We start from the raw sequence: 17,925 nt of genomic DNA on the forward strand, positions 1-17,925 counted from the left end.
TGTCTGACTGTGGTCCCCTTCTCTGGAAAGAGCCAGGAGAGGGACATCTCCCCAGGTGGCCGTAGGACCATGGTCTTTGTAGGGGAGCAATGCTTCATCACTTGTGCACATTTACGCTGACCATCAAAAAGCAGAATTTCTTTCCTGCCTCCTCTGCTTTTCTTCATCTTTGCCCTTCTCCTGGCAGGCATGGCCTGCATTGTAGTAGCCACCTGAGACCACAGCCCCATTGATCGGGGCACTGAGCTAAGGCAAAACCAGAAGGATCTGCCCAAAGACTTTGCTCTCTAAGAGGCAGAGGGCAAGGTGCAGGAGGAGCAAAGGGAGTCCTCGAAAGCCGTGCTGCCCCTGAGGAGCACAGCACTCAGACTTCCCAAACCACAGACCAATGGCTTCAAGCGTTACACCAGCCCTCTGGGCAATCCCGCTTCACCATGACTTGGGGCTGCCAGCCATCATCGGTCATTAATTGTGAATCCAGCCTGAGAGACCCCTCAGATTGTCTCAGAAATCATGCAACTTGCTTTCTAGTGTCTGACAGCAGAGCTATGTTCAGCTCAGGTTTTCAGGCTTTTTTCTGTAACAGGAGAGCTAGAAGCATGGGTGGCTGTTTTATTTTTTTAGGAGGAAAGATCTATTTCTCAACTCGAGACCCTTTGACTTCACTCGGGGGAAATCTTCAGTGACCGCAGGACTCCAAACAAATCTGCAGAAATGCCTCCTTCCAAGGGCTGTGCCCCCTTTTGCAGCCCATGAAGTGTTCTCAGAAGACGTGTAACAAAAAATATCCCCAGGTGCAGAGAGGCAGCTCTGAGGTGTGCTGTCCTCCGTGCTTTTATTGCACACTCCGCAGGCTGTGACCTCCTGAAGACAAAAAGACGTCCCTTCCCTTCACCTTGACATTGTCCAGTAAATGATCCAGATTTCCTTCTCTAGAGTGGCAGCTCCAGCCTGTGCCCTCCTGCTTCCCATTGCCTAAAGCCAGTGCTGCAGCAGCTTTCCCAACGGAGAGCCGAGAGCTCTGGCAGCAAGGACCTGCTCCATGTGGTGCATTGTAAGGACCCAAGAGGGAGCAAAGGCTTTTTGGCTCAGGAAGGAGGGTTGTAAACAGGACTGTCTCCTGCAACCAAGGAGAGTAAAGAGTTCAGAGCTGCAGCCATGCAGATGAGAAAATCGTCCTGGAATTTTTTTCATACAAGACAGTAGAGACAGGTATTTAAAAAAAACACAACTCCCAATTCGTCTGTCAGAGTCAAGATATTTAAATATTAAACCGTAACTTGTGCCAGCACGGCTTCCTTGATGGAAACCCCTGCTATCGTCACACCCACAAGAAGCTGCTCAGTGACAAAACCTAAACTTTCTACTGATTGACTGTGTCAGCTACAAGGCTTTACCATGGGAAAATACGTGTGTTTCCCAACCAGCAAGGCCACGGAGGACTCCGCAGGTACCCTGCAGGGACAGGGTATGAGGTGCCTGCGTGGGGTCCTGCTGGAGATCCATCTGCTGCGAGTGGCATTGCCCTTGGTGGATGCTTCATGTGTCAGCGGCTGCATGTTCAGAGCCTCGCTGCTGGAAGACAAAAGGAGATGTTGGTAGAGAAGCAGGTCAATGTCGGTTACTCCCAGCGCCCTACAAAACCAGGGCATCAGGAAACCTGTACTCGATTCTGGGCTCTCCTGCAGACTTCTCGTGTGACCTTGGACTCACTGTGTAACTTCACTGCCCTTGTTTTCCCACTATTAACTAGAGCATGTATTGAATAGGACTCAATTTATGAACATGTGTAAAGCGGTTTGATAGCCTAGGGTTAATAGTCAATTAAGACACGGCAAGCAGTTGATGGGCCCAAGCAATCGCTGAAGTAAATCATTCACAATCATACTTTTTTGAGAGTGTCATTAAACCAAAACAGATTTGCAAATTATTCACCTGTTTCTAGAGGATTAATAAATGATGGGGAGGGGAGAAGTGGCAAAGCAGGCAACGAACAATGCTTCAAAAACACTTGCAGATGTCACAGTGAAAACCATGGTGAGGACAAGCCCTGTGGGTGTGCAGCCGGGTGCAAGTGGGCACAGTGAGCTTTGAAAGAGTCTCCTCTGGTCCCTCTCCATCCTTGATGGACCCCAGACTTCCCTTCTGCAGATTTTCCTTGTGCTGAGAAAGTTGATGTCTTTCTTCTCAGCTGAGCCACGGGCTGAGCTCAGCTGCGGCGAGAAGGGGCAGGAGGTGCCTGTTCAACTTTTCGGAGGAAACAACCTGCCCCAAGTAAGAGCATGTTCTCGGCGGGGCTGCCACTGCCGGGGCAGGGTCCTGGGTCAGGCCCTTCTAGGTTATCTCTCTGGAAGGATGAACATGTCCCTGACCTGGCTTTGCAGTTAAGCGCCCAGGGAAAAGGCCTGTAATGCGCAGGCTTGGGTGCTCGAAGCTAACCAGACCTTCCAGGGCTCTGCATTTTTAGCTTGCAAGTGCCTCACGCACATTTCACCACCAGTGCAGGACATCAGCTCCCCAGCGCACAGGGCAAAATGTTTACAGGGATGGGTTAAAGGAGGATTGGTGGATCCCGGGCTGGGAAGCCAGCGTGTAACGCCTGCACGGGCTGGTGCCTGCGGCTTCCTAAGGGCAAATAAATGTTTCCCCAGCATCCTGGTTTTGTGGGGATAAAATTGATAGAATCAATTTTCTGTTACATTGTGTTTCAGTCTGTGGCCAGCTGTGGTATGGTGCTCAAGGCCATTAGCAGTGAAAGCCAGGGCAGCTGACCCAGGTGGGCCCACAGGTGTGTTCTGTAACTTTAAGGTCAGGTTCACTATAAATGGGAAAGCTGCTTTCTCCTTCTCTATGATTGCTGTCCCTGGAGTGACTTGCCACCACTCTGTGGGCTAAGTATAATTTTGTGTCTTTTGTATTAGTATTGATATTGTTTCTCTTATTTTATTAAATCTGTTTAGATTAAATAATAGGAAGAAATTCTTTCCTGTGAGGGAGGTGAGACACTGGAACAGGTTGCCGAGAGAAGCTGTAGATCCCCCTCCCTGGCAGTGTTCAAGGTCAGGTTGGATGGGGCTTTGAGCAATCTGGCCTAGAGGAAAGGTGTCCCTGCTCATGGCAGGGGCATTGGAACTAGATGATCTTTAAGGTCCCTTCCAACCCAAACCATTCTATGTTTTTGTCTATAAAAAAATATCACACTGCTCAAACTTCAACCCGTGAGCCTCCTTCTTTTTCCCAATTCCCTTTCCCAGCTGCGGAGGGGTCTTGGGTGACAGAACAACTGGGTGCGGGCTAAAGGGAGACACCCAGGCTGTAAGCGTGGCTCTGCGGGTGGGGGGGTCTGATGCGCTGCCCCAGTGGGGACCCTGTGGGGTGACGCAGGCATCATGCAAACAAACAAACAAACTAACAAAAAAAAAAAAAAGAGAGAGGAAAAAAAGGGGGGGGAAAGAAAGAAAAAAGAATCCTGCAATGTCTCTTCGGTGGAAAAACCGGCGCTTTCTCGGCTGGGTTGCTCCGCGCCGGTGACCGGGATGAGCGCAAGGAGCCGCCTGCGATCGGGGCGGGCGAGGCAGGGGGCGGGCGGGCGACCGCCCCGCCCGCCCCCCTCCGCCCTCGCCCTGTCCCGCCCCCCCCCCGCCCCGTCGGCGCCTCCCGGCTGCCGCGGCCGCTGATCGCGGCGGCCCCAGCCGCCACCCGAGGGTCTTACGGCGGTCGCCCGGAGAGGTGAGTCCCGGCTGGTCGTGGAGGGGGGTAGTGGGCAGCTGGAGGAGCCGGGGGGGGACAGGGGAAGGACGCGGGGGGGGGGGCTCGGAGGTCTCCCAAGGGCGGGCGGCGATGTGCGGCACCGGGGAGGGGGGGACATCGCTGGAGTTGTCATCCCTGCTTTGCACCTGCTCGTTCCTCACTTCGCCTCCGCGTCCCTCTCTGCCCCCACCCCGAGCGCCGCAGAGGGGGCCCAGCAGCCCTGGGGAGCTGGCCGTGCGCGGGGGTCCCGGGGAAGTTATCCGGTGCCGCTCGCTGCAGCCGCCCACCTTTATTTAGGGCTTGTCACCGCGGTCCCCTGCGCCTGGGACCTGGGCACCGTCTGCGAGTCGGTGCTGGGTCCCATTGACACCGACCGGGATGTGGGATCAAGGTCTGGAACATCAGCTGCCGTGCCTCGTGGTGGTTATTCGTATTCCGATATTTACACAGCAGTCAGATAGATCTTTTGGGTTGTTTCCTTTTTGGTGGCTGTTTTAAACCGTGTGCTGTTGCAAAGGAGATGATAAAAAGCTGTTATGTCAGAAGGAGATCTGTGCTGTTATGTCATTTCGTAATTGCTTCAGAATTACAAATTATGGCCTTAGTCTGCTGCTGGATCTGTGCCAAAGGACTCTTGCATCTATTAAGAGGTTTTTTTTTTCCTTTCTTTTTTTTTGTCAAGAGTTGAGAATAATGGCTTTTTTTGTGGCATGGACCCTACATGTTAAGTTACTCCAGCCTATGTCTTTAAGTGAAAATACGATGTAACTGTTCTGAGTAGTCACTCTGATCCACACAGGCAAGACATTAAATCTTGGCTAGTGGCAATGAGAATTGTGTCCTGCCGAAAAGTATTCAGTGACATTTCTTTGCATGAGCTGAAGCATTTTCTCTTTGTTACTTTAAAAGTTCTGATTCTGCCCAGAAATGCTTTTGCTGTTTGTGGGTAACAGACACATGGAAAATAGCCACCTTCCAGCTTCAAACTAAAGAATATCAGGTTAATGACAGAGAAGGGATCTGCAGTTCAGAGATGCGGCCACTGCGAGAGCCTCAATTTGTGCTAGCGCTTAGTTTGTAATCACAGAGGTTACGTCTGCCCTACCATACTGTGCTCTTGCAGTTCTACCACTCATCGTGGAACGACGTGGAGGAAAAAAGCGTGGTCCTGCCAGCTGTTCCCTTTGCCAGGGATGCTGAGGGCAGCAGGAGTGCAGAGGAGGGTTGCTGCCGCAGGGTAGGGAAGCTGGGCAGGGATGTCCTCCTCAAGGCAGGATGTTCTCCTGAGCTGTGCCTCAGGGGCATTTTGTAATACCAACTAAAATACCAATTTAGTCTGTCATTTTGAAGGCTGGGCCCACTTCTTCATCCTCCCTTCCTATGGTGATGGTCAGGATTTCTCCATGCTGCAACATGTATTTGCCAGCTCTTGGAAAAGAGGGATCGTTCAGAGTCTGCTGGGCTGTGTGTATCAAGTGGCATATTACAGTAGTATATTGTTCTTTAGATGCATAAATGCACTGGCCTCTTACGACCTAAAAAGCACACAGAAAATAAACAAGGGCATATTGTTTGGTGGGAAGGGTGCAGAAAATTCTTCTGCCTTAGCCGTTAGTTAAGGAAAGATTACTTCTAAGTGTTTCTCCTGACTGTCAGAGAAATGACACGGCACATGTGAGCTTGGTTTTTGCCAAGCAGGCTTTGTTTGGAAGGTGAGGCATTTCTGAACTTCTCGGTCACCTTGGAACTAGTTACGAGTTCATAGCAAAGTCCTGCCCAAATCTTCTCTTCTAATTAATTTGGCCAGAGGCCATCCTAATTAACCTTGAGGGAGTTCAGGGGTGGGAGAGCTTGGTATGAAACAATTGTTCTCTTGTAATTTGCTGTTCACAATGTGTTGACCAAGCCACGAGCTGCGTCTCTGAAATCCTCCGGGTCTCTTGCTGAAGCCATTACACCAGTTTGTTTGTTTTTTTAACAGATGTTGTTTTCCACTTCTTGAGTGGAAAGGGTTATCTCACTTTCTGCAACCTTGTTATTGTGCTTTGTTTCAAGAGCCAGTGGACTCAGGCTTGCTGGGGAAGCTTACTCACCAGTTCCAGCTATGAACGAAGGGGTTGGTCAGCCTTTCAGCGCTCTTGATGCGATTGTTAAGGTCTCTATGTGAACTGATGGCATCTTTTCACATCTGCCTAGAGATAACCCTCAGTTCTCCTGGTGTTGGCAGTGCCTGCAGAGAACAAAAATCAGCAGCAGCCTCTTCGTCGCCCAGGTGTATTACAGTTAGGATATTAATAGAATTTGTCAGCCCTAACTTGGACCATCTCAAATGGTGGGGCAAGGGAAGGGTTTTGAAATCTGAGCTAGTCGAAAAAAGAAAAAAAAGTTAAAGGCCGAGTTCTGCTTTTTGAAAGTGCCGAGGGCACGCTGCGAGTCACCAAGTGCGTGACGAAGGGGGAAAAATTAACAGCCATTTCTGAAATTTTAGGATGGTCCCTCTCCCCCTGCATCATGATGATGGCTGCTCACCTTGTTGGTCCAGGGGGCTGACCCATGCTCAGGAGCTGGGCCACCTTTCTCAAGCCTGGGTTTACCTTACCTGTACGCAGCCCTGCCCAGCACACTCAATGCCTTAGCGGCGCTTGCGTGTAGGCTTCTCGAGCGTCTGTCTTATTTTTTTTTTTAACGCTAATGCACACAAATGCTACTTTGGCATTTATTTTCTGGTAGAGCAAGGGGTCGGGGGAAATCCTGATGAGACTACAAGGCAGGACATGCAGATGCAAGAAAGAAAGATCAAAGGCGTCTATAATACAGGAAGAAGCAAAGGGTCAATCCAGAAGAGAGGGCATTTGATTATACATACAAGGGTAATATAAAAGGGATAACAACACAGGAGAGCATGGTAATGTCTGAAAACGAGTAAACAAACAGATGTGTAAGACTATGCTGAGAATTTATTTACTTCAGCAGACACAATCCTTATCTCTGTGAAAGAGTAGAAGACCACACCAACCTTAGACCGCCTCCGCTCCCAGCCACGTTTGTGAGCAGGAGAAAGTGTTTGTTTACGGATCTCTCCTCCGTGAGTCCTGGCCTGATGGGCTGTCCTGTCCTGCTGTGATTAGTAGGATGCTAATGTGTGTAATCCTTTTGACCACAGAGCCCAGGCTCTATAAGTCATGTCACTGTCACCTCAAAGAAGTTCAACTATGTGATAGATCCCCTATTAAAACTTTGTACTTTTAAAGATCTAATACAGTTATTATTGGGGTTTTTTTTTTTGGTTTGTACAGATAAAGAGCTTTTCTGTTTAAAAAAAATGCCAACAATAATAATGATCCATTTAGTGCTAGCGTGGGAGTAGCTTGTTAGCACTTTGTCCATAGGTATTGTAGGTGGGATGAGTAGCTCTTAACATCTTGATTTTAAGATGTGAGCAACGAATGTGGCTCCATGTGCTTTGTTCCACCAGAATAGATGGCTCCGTACACAAGTGTCATAAACAGCATGGAAACATTCATCCAAGTCTAAAAAATATCCTCTTGTGCAGCTCCTTTTTGGGAGGGAAAGAGCTGGCTGATTACGTTTTGTTTAATAAATGTACTCTTTTGTCCTCCTGTTGTGACAAACAAAAGCTGTCATTTGAGGAAATACACCATATGCTGCCAATTGGTCTAAGGACTGGTTATATCTGGAGCACAGAGTAGCAGTGAGTGCTCTTTAACAATTGCTCCTTCTCTGAAAAAAATCTGGACCGATTTCAGTGGAGTAATGTGCTGCTCTGTCATCGGTGGAAGCAAGCTGTTGACGTTTTGAAAACCAACTAATATGAACAGTGGTATCTGTGCATGCTTGGACGTTTCCTCTCTCCCTTTTATGCATTTACTTCTATTTGGATGCTTATGAGCCTCAGCGAACCAGTGCTCAGTCGGGGCTGGATTGGTCCATGGCAAATTTAAAAATCAACCTTATTTCAGATACAAACTCCCATCCATGCACCATCAAACATGCGTTTCAGCATTGTTTGAACCCAGTGCTCAAACACCCACATTACTTAAAAAAAATCTAGCTCTCTACCATTTTTTCTTGGCAAATCTGAGAAGGCAAACTTTGAAATATGACCTGAAACCTCCTCACAAACGGGGCTGGCAAGCCCTGGAGAGCAGCTGTCACTTGTTAAGGTCTCCCCCAGGAGATGCTCTGTGCTCGCTCTCATAACACAGTGGGTTTGCTGATGCATGTGAACTGGTGAGGTAGATACAAGATAGGAATAACTACCTTCTGAGAGTTAAATAAACTCTTTAAAACTCGCTCCTCTTCTCCTCCCCACTTCCTAATTTTATTGGAGACACGTTGTATCATTAATTTATTCTCTGGCACAGTTCCTCGGTGATTTCAGTGAGGACTTCTTGCTCAAAGAATGCAAAGAGGATGTGAGCTGTAATTTTCACTGTCTGTGAATCTCTTTGTTGGAGAAAAAATGTGAACTCTCCTGCCCACAGGTAATAAGGGTTAAACACAAAAATTCCCAGATTTCTTTTTAATTTCTGTGAGATGAACAGGAGACACTGGCCTGGGAAGACATGCAGAGCCAACATAAAGTTGGCTTATCTTCCAGCAATGACTTTGGCACGTCTTTTTCCCATGTAGTCGGCAGAGATGATTATGCCTTTAGCACTAGCGGCTTTGAAGCCCTCAGTGTGGTGTTGTCTGTAATGGGAACTTTCTTGAAGCTTTGCCTGGTGCATGTCTGTGATCTGATCTGAGTCCTTTGGTCAGGACCCCATTCTTGTGCCTCCACTCAGCTCATCTACTGCCTCTTCTCTGCTTGGGATCCTTCAATGTGTGGTGTGGCTCTTGTGTCTCAGTCTCCTTATCACTCCCATCCCTGGAGGAGAGGCAAAGTTTCTGTTCCTCCTAAGTGGTGCTTGCCATCTTGCCAGACCCGCCTGCCCTTGACACCCCCTCACTCTTCCCCAGCATGCAGAGGATGTCAGGACAGGGGGGTGCAAGGTAGGTCATTGGTGGCATTTTCTCGTCCTACTTTGGACTGTTGTAGCGGGGGGGCAAGCCACATTGTAATTCAGGTGAGGTGGCTATTTATAAGACTGTACAGAAGAGTTTCGATGTTCTTGGAAATGTGTGGAGCATGCCAAAAAACCAATATTTTCAGGGGGGGGAGGGAGAGGAGGGATGTCAAAATGTTTAGTTTCCATCCCAAATCCCTTGGTTCTGAGGCAGGATCTGCTTCACCTGCACCATTCCTGACAGATCTTCATTTAGCCTATTGAAGACCTGTACTGATGGAGATTCACAGCCTCCCAGCGTAACCAGTGGTTAACTATCATCATGGCTAGACAGTGCCTCCTAATACCTCACCTAAATCTCCCTTGCTGTGTGCTAAGCCAGTCCCTTCAGTTTTCCACATCCACGGGGAGCAGAAGAAGATTATCACTGCCTTTTAGCAGCTTGGCATATTTAAAATTTGTTACCGTCTCTCATTCTCTCACCCTTGTTCCTCCTCCCTTTCAACTAAACAAGCCCACTTCTTGTACCCTTTTCTCCAGGGGTCACATTTCCTAAACCTTTTACCATTCTTCTGAGCAAGTGGCAGGGAGCAGCATTTTGCTTGAGGTAGGGCCCAAAACTGGATATAGGGCTGAGAGGAGTTAAACAGCCTGACGTGATACTCCTTTTAGTATATCTCCGAGCATATTCACCCATGTGTACCAAGCCCTGCACTACTCTTGATGTCTTCCCTCTTTGTAGCTCTAGCTCCAGACACTCTTTTGCCATACCTCTCCATTTTGCACTTTTGCGTTGCATCCTTCTTCTTCAACACAGTGCTTTACACCCGCCTGTATTGAATCTCAGTCATTCATTTCAGACTGGGTCTCTAATTTATTAAGATTTTATTCTAATTGTAATCCCTGAAAATGCTTGCAGCACTCCCTACAGATTTGTAATTGTAATCTTTATTCTAATTTACAAGTCATTAATGGAAATACTGAATACAGCAAGACCTCAGGCACAGCCCTTATGTGTCTTTTCAAGTTGACATTGAATTTACTAACTGTTCTTTGAGTACAGATTCGAAACATTTGTATACCCACCTAGAGTAAATTATACTTAAATTGTATTCACCTGGTTTGCATAGAAGACTACCACATGCATCCTTAAAAAGTCTTCCTCGTTCCAGTGTGTGACTTCTACTGTTTTTTTCCCGCCTAGTTGCTATGCCCCCAACTCCATCAAAGAAGCAAATTAAATTGATTAGACTTAATTTGTTCTTGACAAGTCTGTGTTTTCTGTTTTCTCATGACTTTATCATGTGGGAGTGGATGCAGCTGCAGTGCGGGGCAGGAAGCAAGGAGCTGGAAATGCCGCTGCTCCTTCTGGATCGCACACTCGCTCCTTCGTGCTCCACGATAAATCAACACCTGTTATAAGTATTTACAAGTGGGTTGAATAATAATTTGTCTGAGTCAATATCAAAGCCAGGCTGTTTGGTCTATGATACCTCAGGTCTGTCTCCTCCCCCCTTTTATTTGAAGTTAGATAATATGTTTGCCCTTTACCCATCCTTTGAGAGTTTCTAGGAGGTATTTACTCATGGCTTAGAGGCTGCCCTGGCTAGTTCCCTACTCCTTCCTTACTTCTAGCCTATGCTTCATTAAGCCCTGCCAACTTGAATACATCCAACTTACATTAATATTCTCTAATATCTTTTTCCTGTGTTCTAGACTATCTTTGCATTAAATAGCTAATATTTGATCATAGTGAACATTATAGTTGAAGGCTCTTCAAGCACATGAATTTTATTTTTCCTGATGGAGTGTGTGTCTGCAAGCCAGTGAATGTGGTGGTGGTTGTTTCCGCAGCGGAGGGCAGGGGTGAGGTGTGCCAGGGTGGCTGCACACACACCAGCCTGCCATTTACAGTCCCATCTGACTTTATTGTCCCAAAAAAAGATGAAATTATCAAGGTAAAAGCCTCATTTAATGTGTTTATTTTTTGATCAGCTGTCTCCTATGCACACAGGCAAAACCAGAGTGAGAAAACAGGAGCAATTACAATGGCCAAAGACTTAGATATTCTCCTGGGATGTAGCTCAGGGTTATATTTAGACTGAGCGAGTAGTACCATGTAGTATTAAAACTTTGGCTACAAGAACCTGTTTTCCATTGCTGTAGTCTGTCAGGCTTTTATCACTTCATCTGAGACTTTCAGGTTGTGTCTCTCTCTCGGGCTAAATTTATTTTAATATTGTCAGCTAAACCAATTCAACCATTTCCAAGAAAAACTAGGGAGGAGGAGGGAGGAGAGAAGGAATGTTGTTTTGCCCACATTAAAAAGGGGAAAGAAAAGAAATCCTCCAGCTATTTGATTGAGACCTGTGGTGCCATCATGTTCAGGAACAGGATCTACGGTGACAAGGCTCAGAGACGTCCACACATGTTCTTGGCAGACTTGTCTCTGTTTCTAAGTTTCTCTGTTTTCTGAGGATTATTCCCTCCCATCCATCAGCACCCCACAGCCTCTGGTGCTGAGCAGCCCACTCGTGCCCCAGCCCTGCGCAGGGACGGTGCTCATGCCCTGACTGCTCCCACGGATGTGATGTGCCTGCATAGCCCGGGCACGGTGCCCCTGCCTAGGGCTGTGGCCATGGAGATGGATTGACCCTGTAATGACAGCTCCTGCTTTTTCCAGGTACAGGTGAGACGGGGTCTTGGACCTGGGAGCAGAGAGCAGGCACAGAGGTGCTTCTGCCAGAAATGTAGATGGGACTGAAGCTGGTCATCAGGAGGGGAAGGAGGAAATTGGGATGATGGATGCAAACCGAGGACTGGTCAGGAGTAGCTGCAAGGGGTGCAGGAGGGCAGGGTGGGCTGGCTAGCACGGTGGTAGGCTGGCTAGCATGGTGGTGGGCTGTGTGGGAAGAGCAGCTGGACTGGTGGGACCAGGAGATGGGAGGGCAGGGAAGGGATGCTGGGAGGTGGCAAGAAGGACAGGTGGTATGGGAAGTGGGAAATGAAGGCAACGGGGTGCATGGTAGTGAGGAGTTAACAGAGGTGGGAGGGATATGGGGCTGCCTGGCAAAAGTGTTGGTGCTGGATTAGATGGGCAGAGGGATGGAGGAGAATGTGCTAGACAAATTACTGCAACCAATTTTTTGGCTCATCCCATACCTTCATTGTGTGGACAGCTGACTTGCCATGCTTAGGTTGATGTGCAGAGGCACTAGGTTCTTGCAGCAGTTGCTTTGAATGTACCTAGTTCACTTTTAAAGCTAAAAGTGCTTTAAAAAATCAGGTTGTAGGCACTTCAGCCTGGGCGCCTAGAATGGAGAGGGTTGTTTTCACTTTAGTCTGTCTGCATAAATACTTCTGTCTGGCACACGTCTGATATGAAATGCGAATAATGTCACCCAGACGTGAGTGAAGATAAGCTAGTGTAATGTGTGACCCATCTAGATAATACATTTGTAATTCAGATGCCTGTTAGTAACTCTGTCTTCAGAACAGTGTTTGGATAGCTGCTGTAGATAAAGCCCAGGAAGACTAGCATCACCTCGCCTGTGTATCAAAAGAGGCAGGAGTCCTGCAGAATTCAGTAGCCTGAAGTCATGTAATTACAGGCTGCAGCAACTCGTGCGTCCATGCAGGGTGCCATGATTTTGGCAATTCAATGATGTTTGTATGCTTCATTTTGCAATATGAATCATGTCCCTACGATGTTTTCTTTTCTGTAAAATTGTACAGAATCACTTACAAAAATATTATAAATAGTTCTACAGAGGTGGGCGGGGCGAATCATGTGCAAGAAAATTAAAGGATTGCCACCTTCCACTTTATTTCAAGTAGCAGAGGGAGGGAGAGATGTAACAGAGGGCAGCCAGGGCCAAATGCTCTGTCACTTCTGGTCTCCCACCCAATACGTGGGTGCTATGCCAGGACGCTCTCTGGAACCAGGGCTAAAGGAAGGAGCACGCCAATGGGCTGCTCGAAACACCGTGCAGGGAAGATTCAACGGCATGCAAGCCATCTCAGAGTGTGGAGGTAAGAGCTGCTTCTGCCACTGCTGCAAATGTTGGCATTCACCGTCGCTGGTACTGGTCATCGTACAGGTGGTGGTGGTACCTCCTCTCTCAAAATAATAAGGCTTGGGAACCCCTGCCACTGAAAACAGCTCCAGATAAAGGCAGACCATCAACAGAAACCAGTGTGTTTCCTGCACCAAGAATGGGCTCCAGAAGCAGCTCAGAGGAAACTCTAGCACCAGATTTCTTCAGGCTGTCTTTCAGGAGTGCTTTGGGCTTTTCTCAGGGCTGGTGATGAGATCGCTGCTCTTGGACAGAGCACCCTGAGCTGAGGTGCTCTGATGACGTTTCCGTCTGGTGGTCCCATTGTGTCCCACTTGCCGAGGCTGCGGATCTCCATTGTGTCCACGTACGCAGGGGCTAATGCCGATTTCCGCCATTCAGCCTGCGCTTGTTTCTTTGCATCTGAGAGCGCTGCTGAGGAGTTTCCAGAGAAAAGCTTGGCCCCTGTTTCCAGTGTAATGTGGAGTTGTACCGGCTGACGGGGACAAGTCGGAAACGCTGGCAAGATAGCAGGCATCCTCAGGAAGCAAACCCTATCAGAAAGCAATGATGTCATTGGCAAACAAACCAAATGAGCACTGGAAAAACAAACTGTTTTCCAGCGTTGTTGATCTTCCCTCAAATTAGAAGCTCTGCACAGCCTTTACTCTTTGGCCCAGTCTGACGGATTATTTACAAGACAGCACTGCAGCAATAGTTTTGTTACTCCTGCCAGTCCAATTCCTTTGATTTTATTTTTTTCATTTATTTATCTTAGGGAGGGCGGGAAGAGCGTCCCAGCTCCGCAGCCAGCTTTGGAAAGCTGGCCAGCGTCCTTGCAGACACTGGGTGCTGACAAGGTTGATGTCCTGCAGGCTTTGCTCAGGCAGGGCCTCCGGCTCCCCTGCCCGTGGCCAGGTCTGATGTGGGGGGATGGTACCTCCCCATGACTTCTGCGCAGCCCCTTGAGGCATGTGTCCTGACAGTGCCCCAGCTGATGGCCACCCACCACCACTGCTAACCAGCTCCTGGGAGCTTGTGCCATGGGCATGGAGCATTTCTCCATGTGGTGGATCTGGGGAGAGCTCATCGGGGATTTTGGTGCTGAAGGCACCGTGGCAGGCAGAGGGGTGCAGGCTTCTCTACCTTGGTTGTTCCCATTGTGGAGCTGTGATGGGCACAGTGATAACATCCCACTCCCAGCTGGGCCTTCCCACCACCTGTAGCACTGCAGTGTTTTCCCTTCCACACGTGATAAGTTTGCAGAGCAGGAGGAGACAGTCGCACCAGTTCCTCAGGGTGCATTTCCACCCCGGTGCTGCTCACCACTGGTGCCAAAAGGAGGATCAGAGTAAACTCCACGGGCTGGAGGTTTCTTGCCCACTCGCCTTTGCCTCTCTGACAGCACCATGGGTGGAGTGGGCGGCAGAGAGAGGGTTAAGCTGCACTCCAAGCCAGCCTGACAATAATAGCAGGAAAAGCACATTTCTTCCTTGCACCTGCGAACGCTCTGATGGGCTTTCTGCTGTTTATGGTAGTCACATTGGATCTTTCTCTTGTTAGAAACTGAACAGCTCTAGCAGCCAGCTGTTCCCCTTGCTCTGCTCGTACCTGACTCCTTGCACCATCCGAGGTGGTGGGTGGATGGAAAATCAGCCTTTTAGGTCAGCATTCAAAAATAATCCACGAGGCTTTCCCTTCCTTCCAAAAGGGAAGGGTCCCACTCCTCCCATGCTTTCTGCCTGCTTGTACTCACTGCTGGCTCACTTACTCAGAGCGCTTACTGGGAATTTGGAGTCCTGTTCTAACAAGGGATACTCCTAAAATATCTTCGACACAGAGCTTTATTTCTCTGTTTCTAAAGGGTGTGTGAAAAGGGAAGAGATTCATTAAGCTCAAGAGACAAACCAGTTTAAGTGCTCAGCAGGCTCTCAGGCTGAAAAGCCACTTCTGCAGCGTTCCAGGTTACCAGTTAAACTGTGGCTTTGCATAAAAATTCTGCATGTTGTTCCACACGGCAGGCTGTCCTCGGGCGAGTGCTATGGCTGCTGTGGGCAGCGCAGGGCAGAGGCGGCTGGAGGGTCCCTGTGTGCCCAGGAGTTGCACACCAGGCTGGCCCGGAGCGGCCGGCCGGACCAGCTCCACAGTCTGCAGAGCATCCAGGAGACAGGGCGGGAGCAGAAAATAGATGGGGCGCTGGATAGGCAAAAAGTGGCCATAATGTATGGAGTGCTGCACCACAGAAACTGGTTTATATTCTAAGCCAACCCATCAACTTCTGCGTATACGTAGCCTGAGAGATTTAGTACTAAAAAACACGCAGCAGCCATCTTGGTAGTTGCTCCATCTCAAGGAAATTATTGTAAACAGCAGTGAACAGAGTTCTCCCTTTCTTCTTGTCCAAGAAAAGCATTAGAGACCAGTGTATAAAATGCACTTGCTTGTCATGATCTTTGCAAAGATGATCTCCTTTTGAGCAGCTGCCAATGCTGGGCTCCTGTCCCTCAGGTAGACCTGCTACTACTAAGGACACACACTACTCACCAGGAGCGTTAAACGAACTCTTCACGCAGGGAAAATCATCTTGAGTGCTCTATGTTTTACATAACAAATCTATTTCTGTGTGCTTCTCTTCTTCTTTATCCACCTTTTTTTTTTTTTTATTTCTTTCTTCTGGTAACACAGTTCAAGCAAGGAGGAATATATCAGAATGGGCCCGTTGTTGTGCACAGCCTACAGAATAGATCATTACCTTCCACTTGTTTTAAAACTCTGGAAGAAAGGGTATTGTGTAATTGCCATAATGAGCTGTGAGAGTGGTATAGAAAAGAGAGATTGTTTCCGGCCAGCTAATTCAGTTTGCTGGATCTTTGCTCTAGTCAGTGCAGAATTGAGGGCTGTCACTGGGAAGAAAAATCTTGACTGTCCTGTGTCTTGGAAATCATTGAGACACAATAGACACGGGCATCTCAGGTTGTTTCCAGTCATTTTACACAGTGGAAGTGTGCTGTAAAAATAGAGAGTGCTTGAAATCTTAGGTTTTGTATTCTTCTAGTTGAGGATTACTGATTTCCAGTAGGCCGACGCAGGCCGAAAAGAAAGTAATCTGTAAAAAGGACTGTTTAGCTGGGGTATTGGATGATATTACCTGGGTTTCTCCTGTGGTTGCATAATTCATTTTTATTCTCATGCATATTTTGTCCTTGTTCATGGGAACATTTTTTCTTAATTGGAATATGCAGAGCTGTAGGGAGAGGCATATTGCCCTGCAATCCACCCCCTCCTTCTGCAGCAACTTAAAATATAATACAGAGCACACCTCTCCATGACTAGAGAAAAATTGTTTTTTAAGGAAATGCCTGACTCAAATTGTGGGCTTACCTCCGGTGCAAAGATTTTTGTGAGATCACTTAGTGAGATCACTAGTGACTTCTTCAGTGAAACGGACTGAGTCAGCAGCAGCATGGCATCTGCTGCTGGCTGAGTGCGTGGAGGTGTGTTGTCTGGGGAAGGTCAGCACATGACTCATCAGCATCTGCATGCACTTTGCTGCTTCTCCTTTATTATAACGGTGGAAGACTGAGGCCAGGGGATGAGACTCTTAGCTTCAGCAGCCTACCAGCTGATCAAAGATATCTTTCCTTGTTTAAAGCAGCCTCGTGTTTGTTTTTGGTTTTGTTTTCCAGTGATGGGTACAGCTGGAAAGAGCTTTCTGATGGCACAACTGTGAGTGAAACCAGCACAATATGTTCAGTGTCGAGGACCTCCTGATTTCTCATGGATACAAATTGTCAAAAAATCCCCCTGTTTCACATGAGAACAGATATGATGGATACCGGCATGAAATCACCGGGAACAGATCTGCTCAGAGAACGCTGAATGGGTTTGAGGCAGAATCAAGAAGCAAGAAACCTCTGGTGAAAACCAACTCGAGCAGCACTGAAAGCAGCCGTGGGAGCCAAGGGAGGCAAGTGGGTCCTGGTTACCACCATGACCTTCAGGGTTTGTCCACTTTTCATACTTCAGAAGGGGGGTAAGTTTCAGCATCATGCCATGGCTTTGCTTTCTCTTCCTTTTGGTCCTGACAGATAACTAAGCATGACCCTAATCCCTGACACCATCTTCCTGTGATCCTTTCCTGCTCCCATACTAGTGACCATTTCCATGCACTGCAAGTCCACATGAAGCAGTGGCACATCCATTCACTTGGTGCTAGAGTGAGGCCTTTGAGAATATTGGGGTGATGGGAAGTGGCTGAGTGTGGGAAAATTTCATTTACTAATGTGGTCTGTATCAGGAAGGCCTTTCTGATGGGCTTAGAAAAGCTCAGTCCAAGTGCAGTAAAAAAGGAGGGCAAAAGCTCTTCCTTTTCTTCAGTTTTAAAGAACTGAACCAGCTGCTTCTGCCACATACATGCCCTGGGTTTTGCTGCAGATTCAGCCATGTGCAGCTCTCAGTGACTGTTCCTGCATGCACCAAGGACCTTCTTGTTTTTTTAAGGCCACTCTTTGTGGAGTAAACGTGAGAAGGTGCCTGTGTGTTTCTTTTTAAAACAGCTCAAAGCCAGTGGAAGCTCTTGTCGTCACTCCATAAAGCGTGCTTGTACAACTGTGGCTCGCTTAGCACGGAGTACGTGCGTGCTGGGGTTGGGGCAGGCCGGGCAGGAAGAGCTGTGTGTACACACCGCGGCTCAGCCATTGTTCTGCAGCTATTTGAGTGCTGCAGATGAACAAAGGAAAGGGCCTAGAGCAGGACTGGAAGCCAGCCCAAGTGTGACCATGGTTTACGAGGAAAAGCCCCTTCCTCCTGCTGAACGGGCTTGAAACTGAAAGCAGGGCAAAACGCTGTCACCTTGCGAGCTTGTCCTCTTACGAAGACCTTCAGTAACATGTGGCAAAGGCACGTGTTCCCTGAGTGCTGGGCACGTCTGCTCCTCCCCTTCATATCTCTTCCCCTTGCGAGCCTGTTTGCCTGGAGAAGGAATGGCTCCTGGCTGCCAGCTAGGAGAACGGGCAGGAAGAGATGTGAGCCCTGTAAAGCAGTCCTAGGGCAGCAAGTCCCAGCCGCAGTGAACGTCCCCAGGTGGAACC

The 17,925-nt window shown here is 48.3% G+C and overlaps 1 protein-coding gene across 3 annotated transcripts in view; it reads left to right on the forward strand.

Moving 5' to 3' along the window:
• Positions 1 to 3,641: 3,641 nt before the first annotated feature.
• Positions 3,642 to 17,925, forward strand: part of JCAD (junctional cadherin 5 associated) — a 33,967-nt gene continuing 19,683 nt past the window's right edge. For 2 of the 3 annotated variants that reach the window (XM_068404682.1, XM_068404680.1), the window contains exons 1-2: positions 3,642 to 3,729; positions 16,522 to 16,868. In XM_068404682.1, coding sequence (XP_068260783.1) covers positions 16,582 to 16,868 — 287 coding nt within the window. In that variant the 5' untranslated portion in view covers positions 3,642 to 3,729; positions 16,522 to 16,581. The remainder of the gene's footprint in view (positions 3,730 to 16,521; positions 16,869 to 17,925) is intronic. The other variant, XM_068404683.1, reaches the window with a different exon arrangement.

Source organism: Nyctibius grandis, chromosome 7 (genome assembly GCF_013368605.1).
Source record: "Nyctibius grandis isolate bNycGra1 chromosome 7, bNycGra1.pri, whole genome shotgun sequence".
Lineage (NCBI taxonomy): Eukaryota > Metazoa > Chordata > Aves > Nyctibiiformes > Nyctibiidae > Nyctibius > Nyctibius grandis.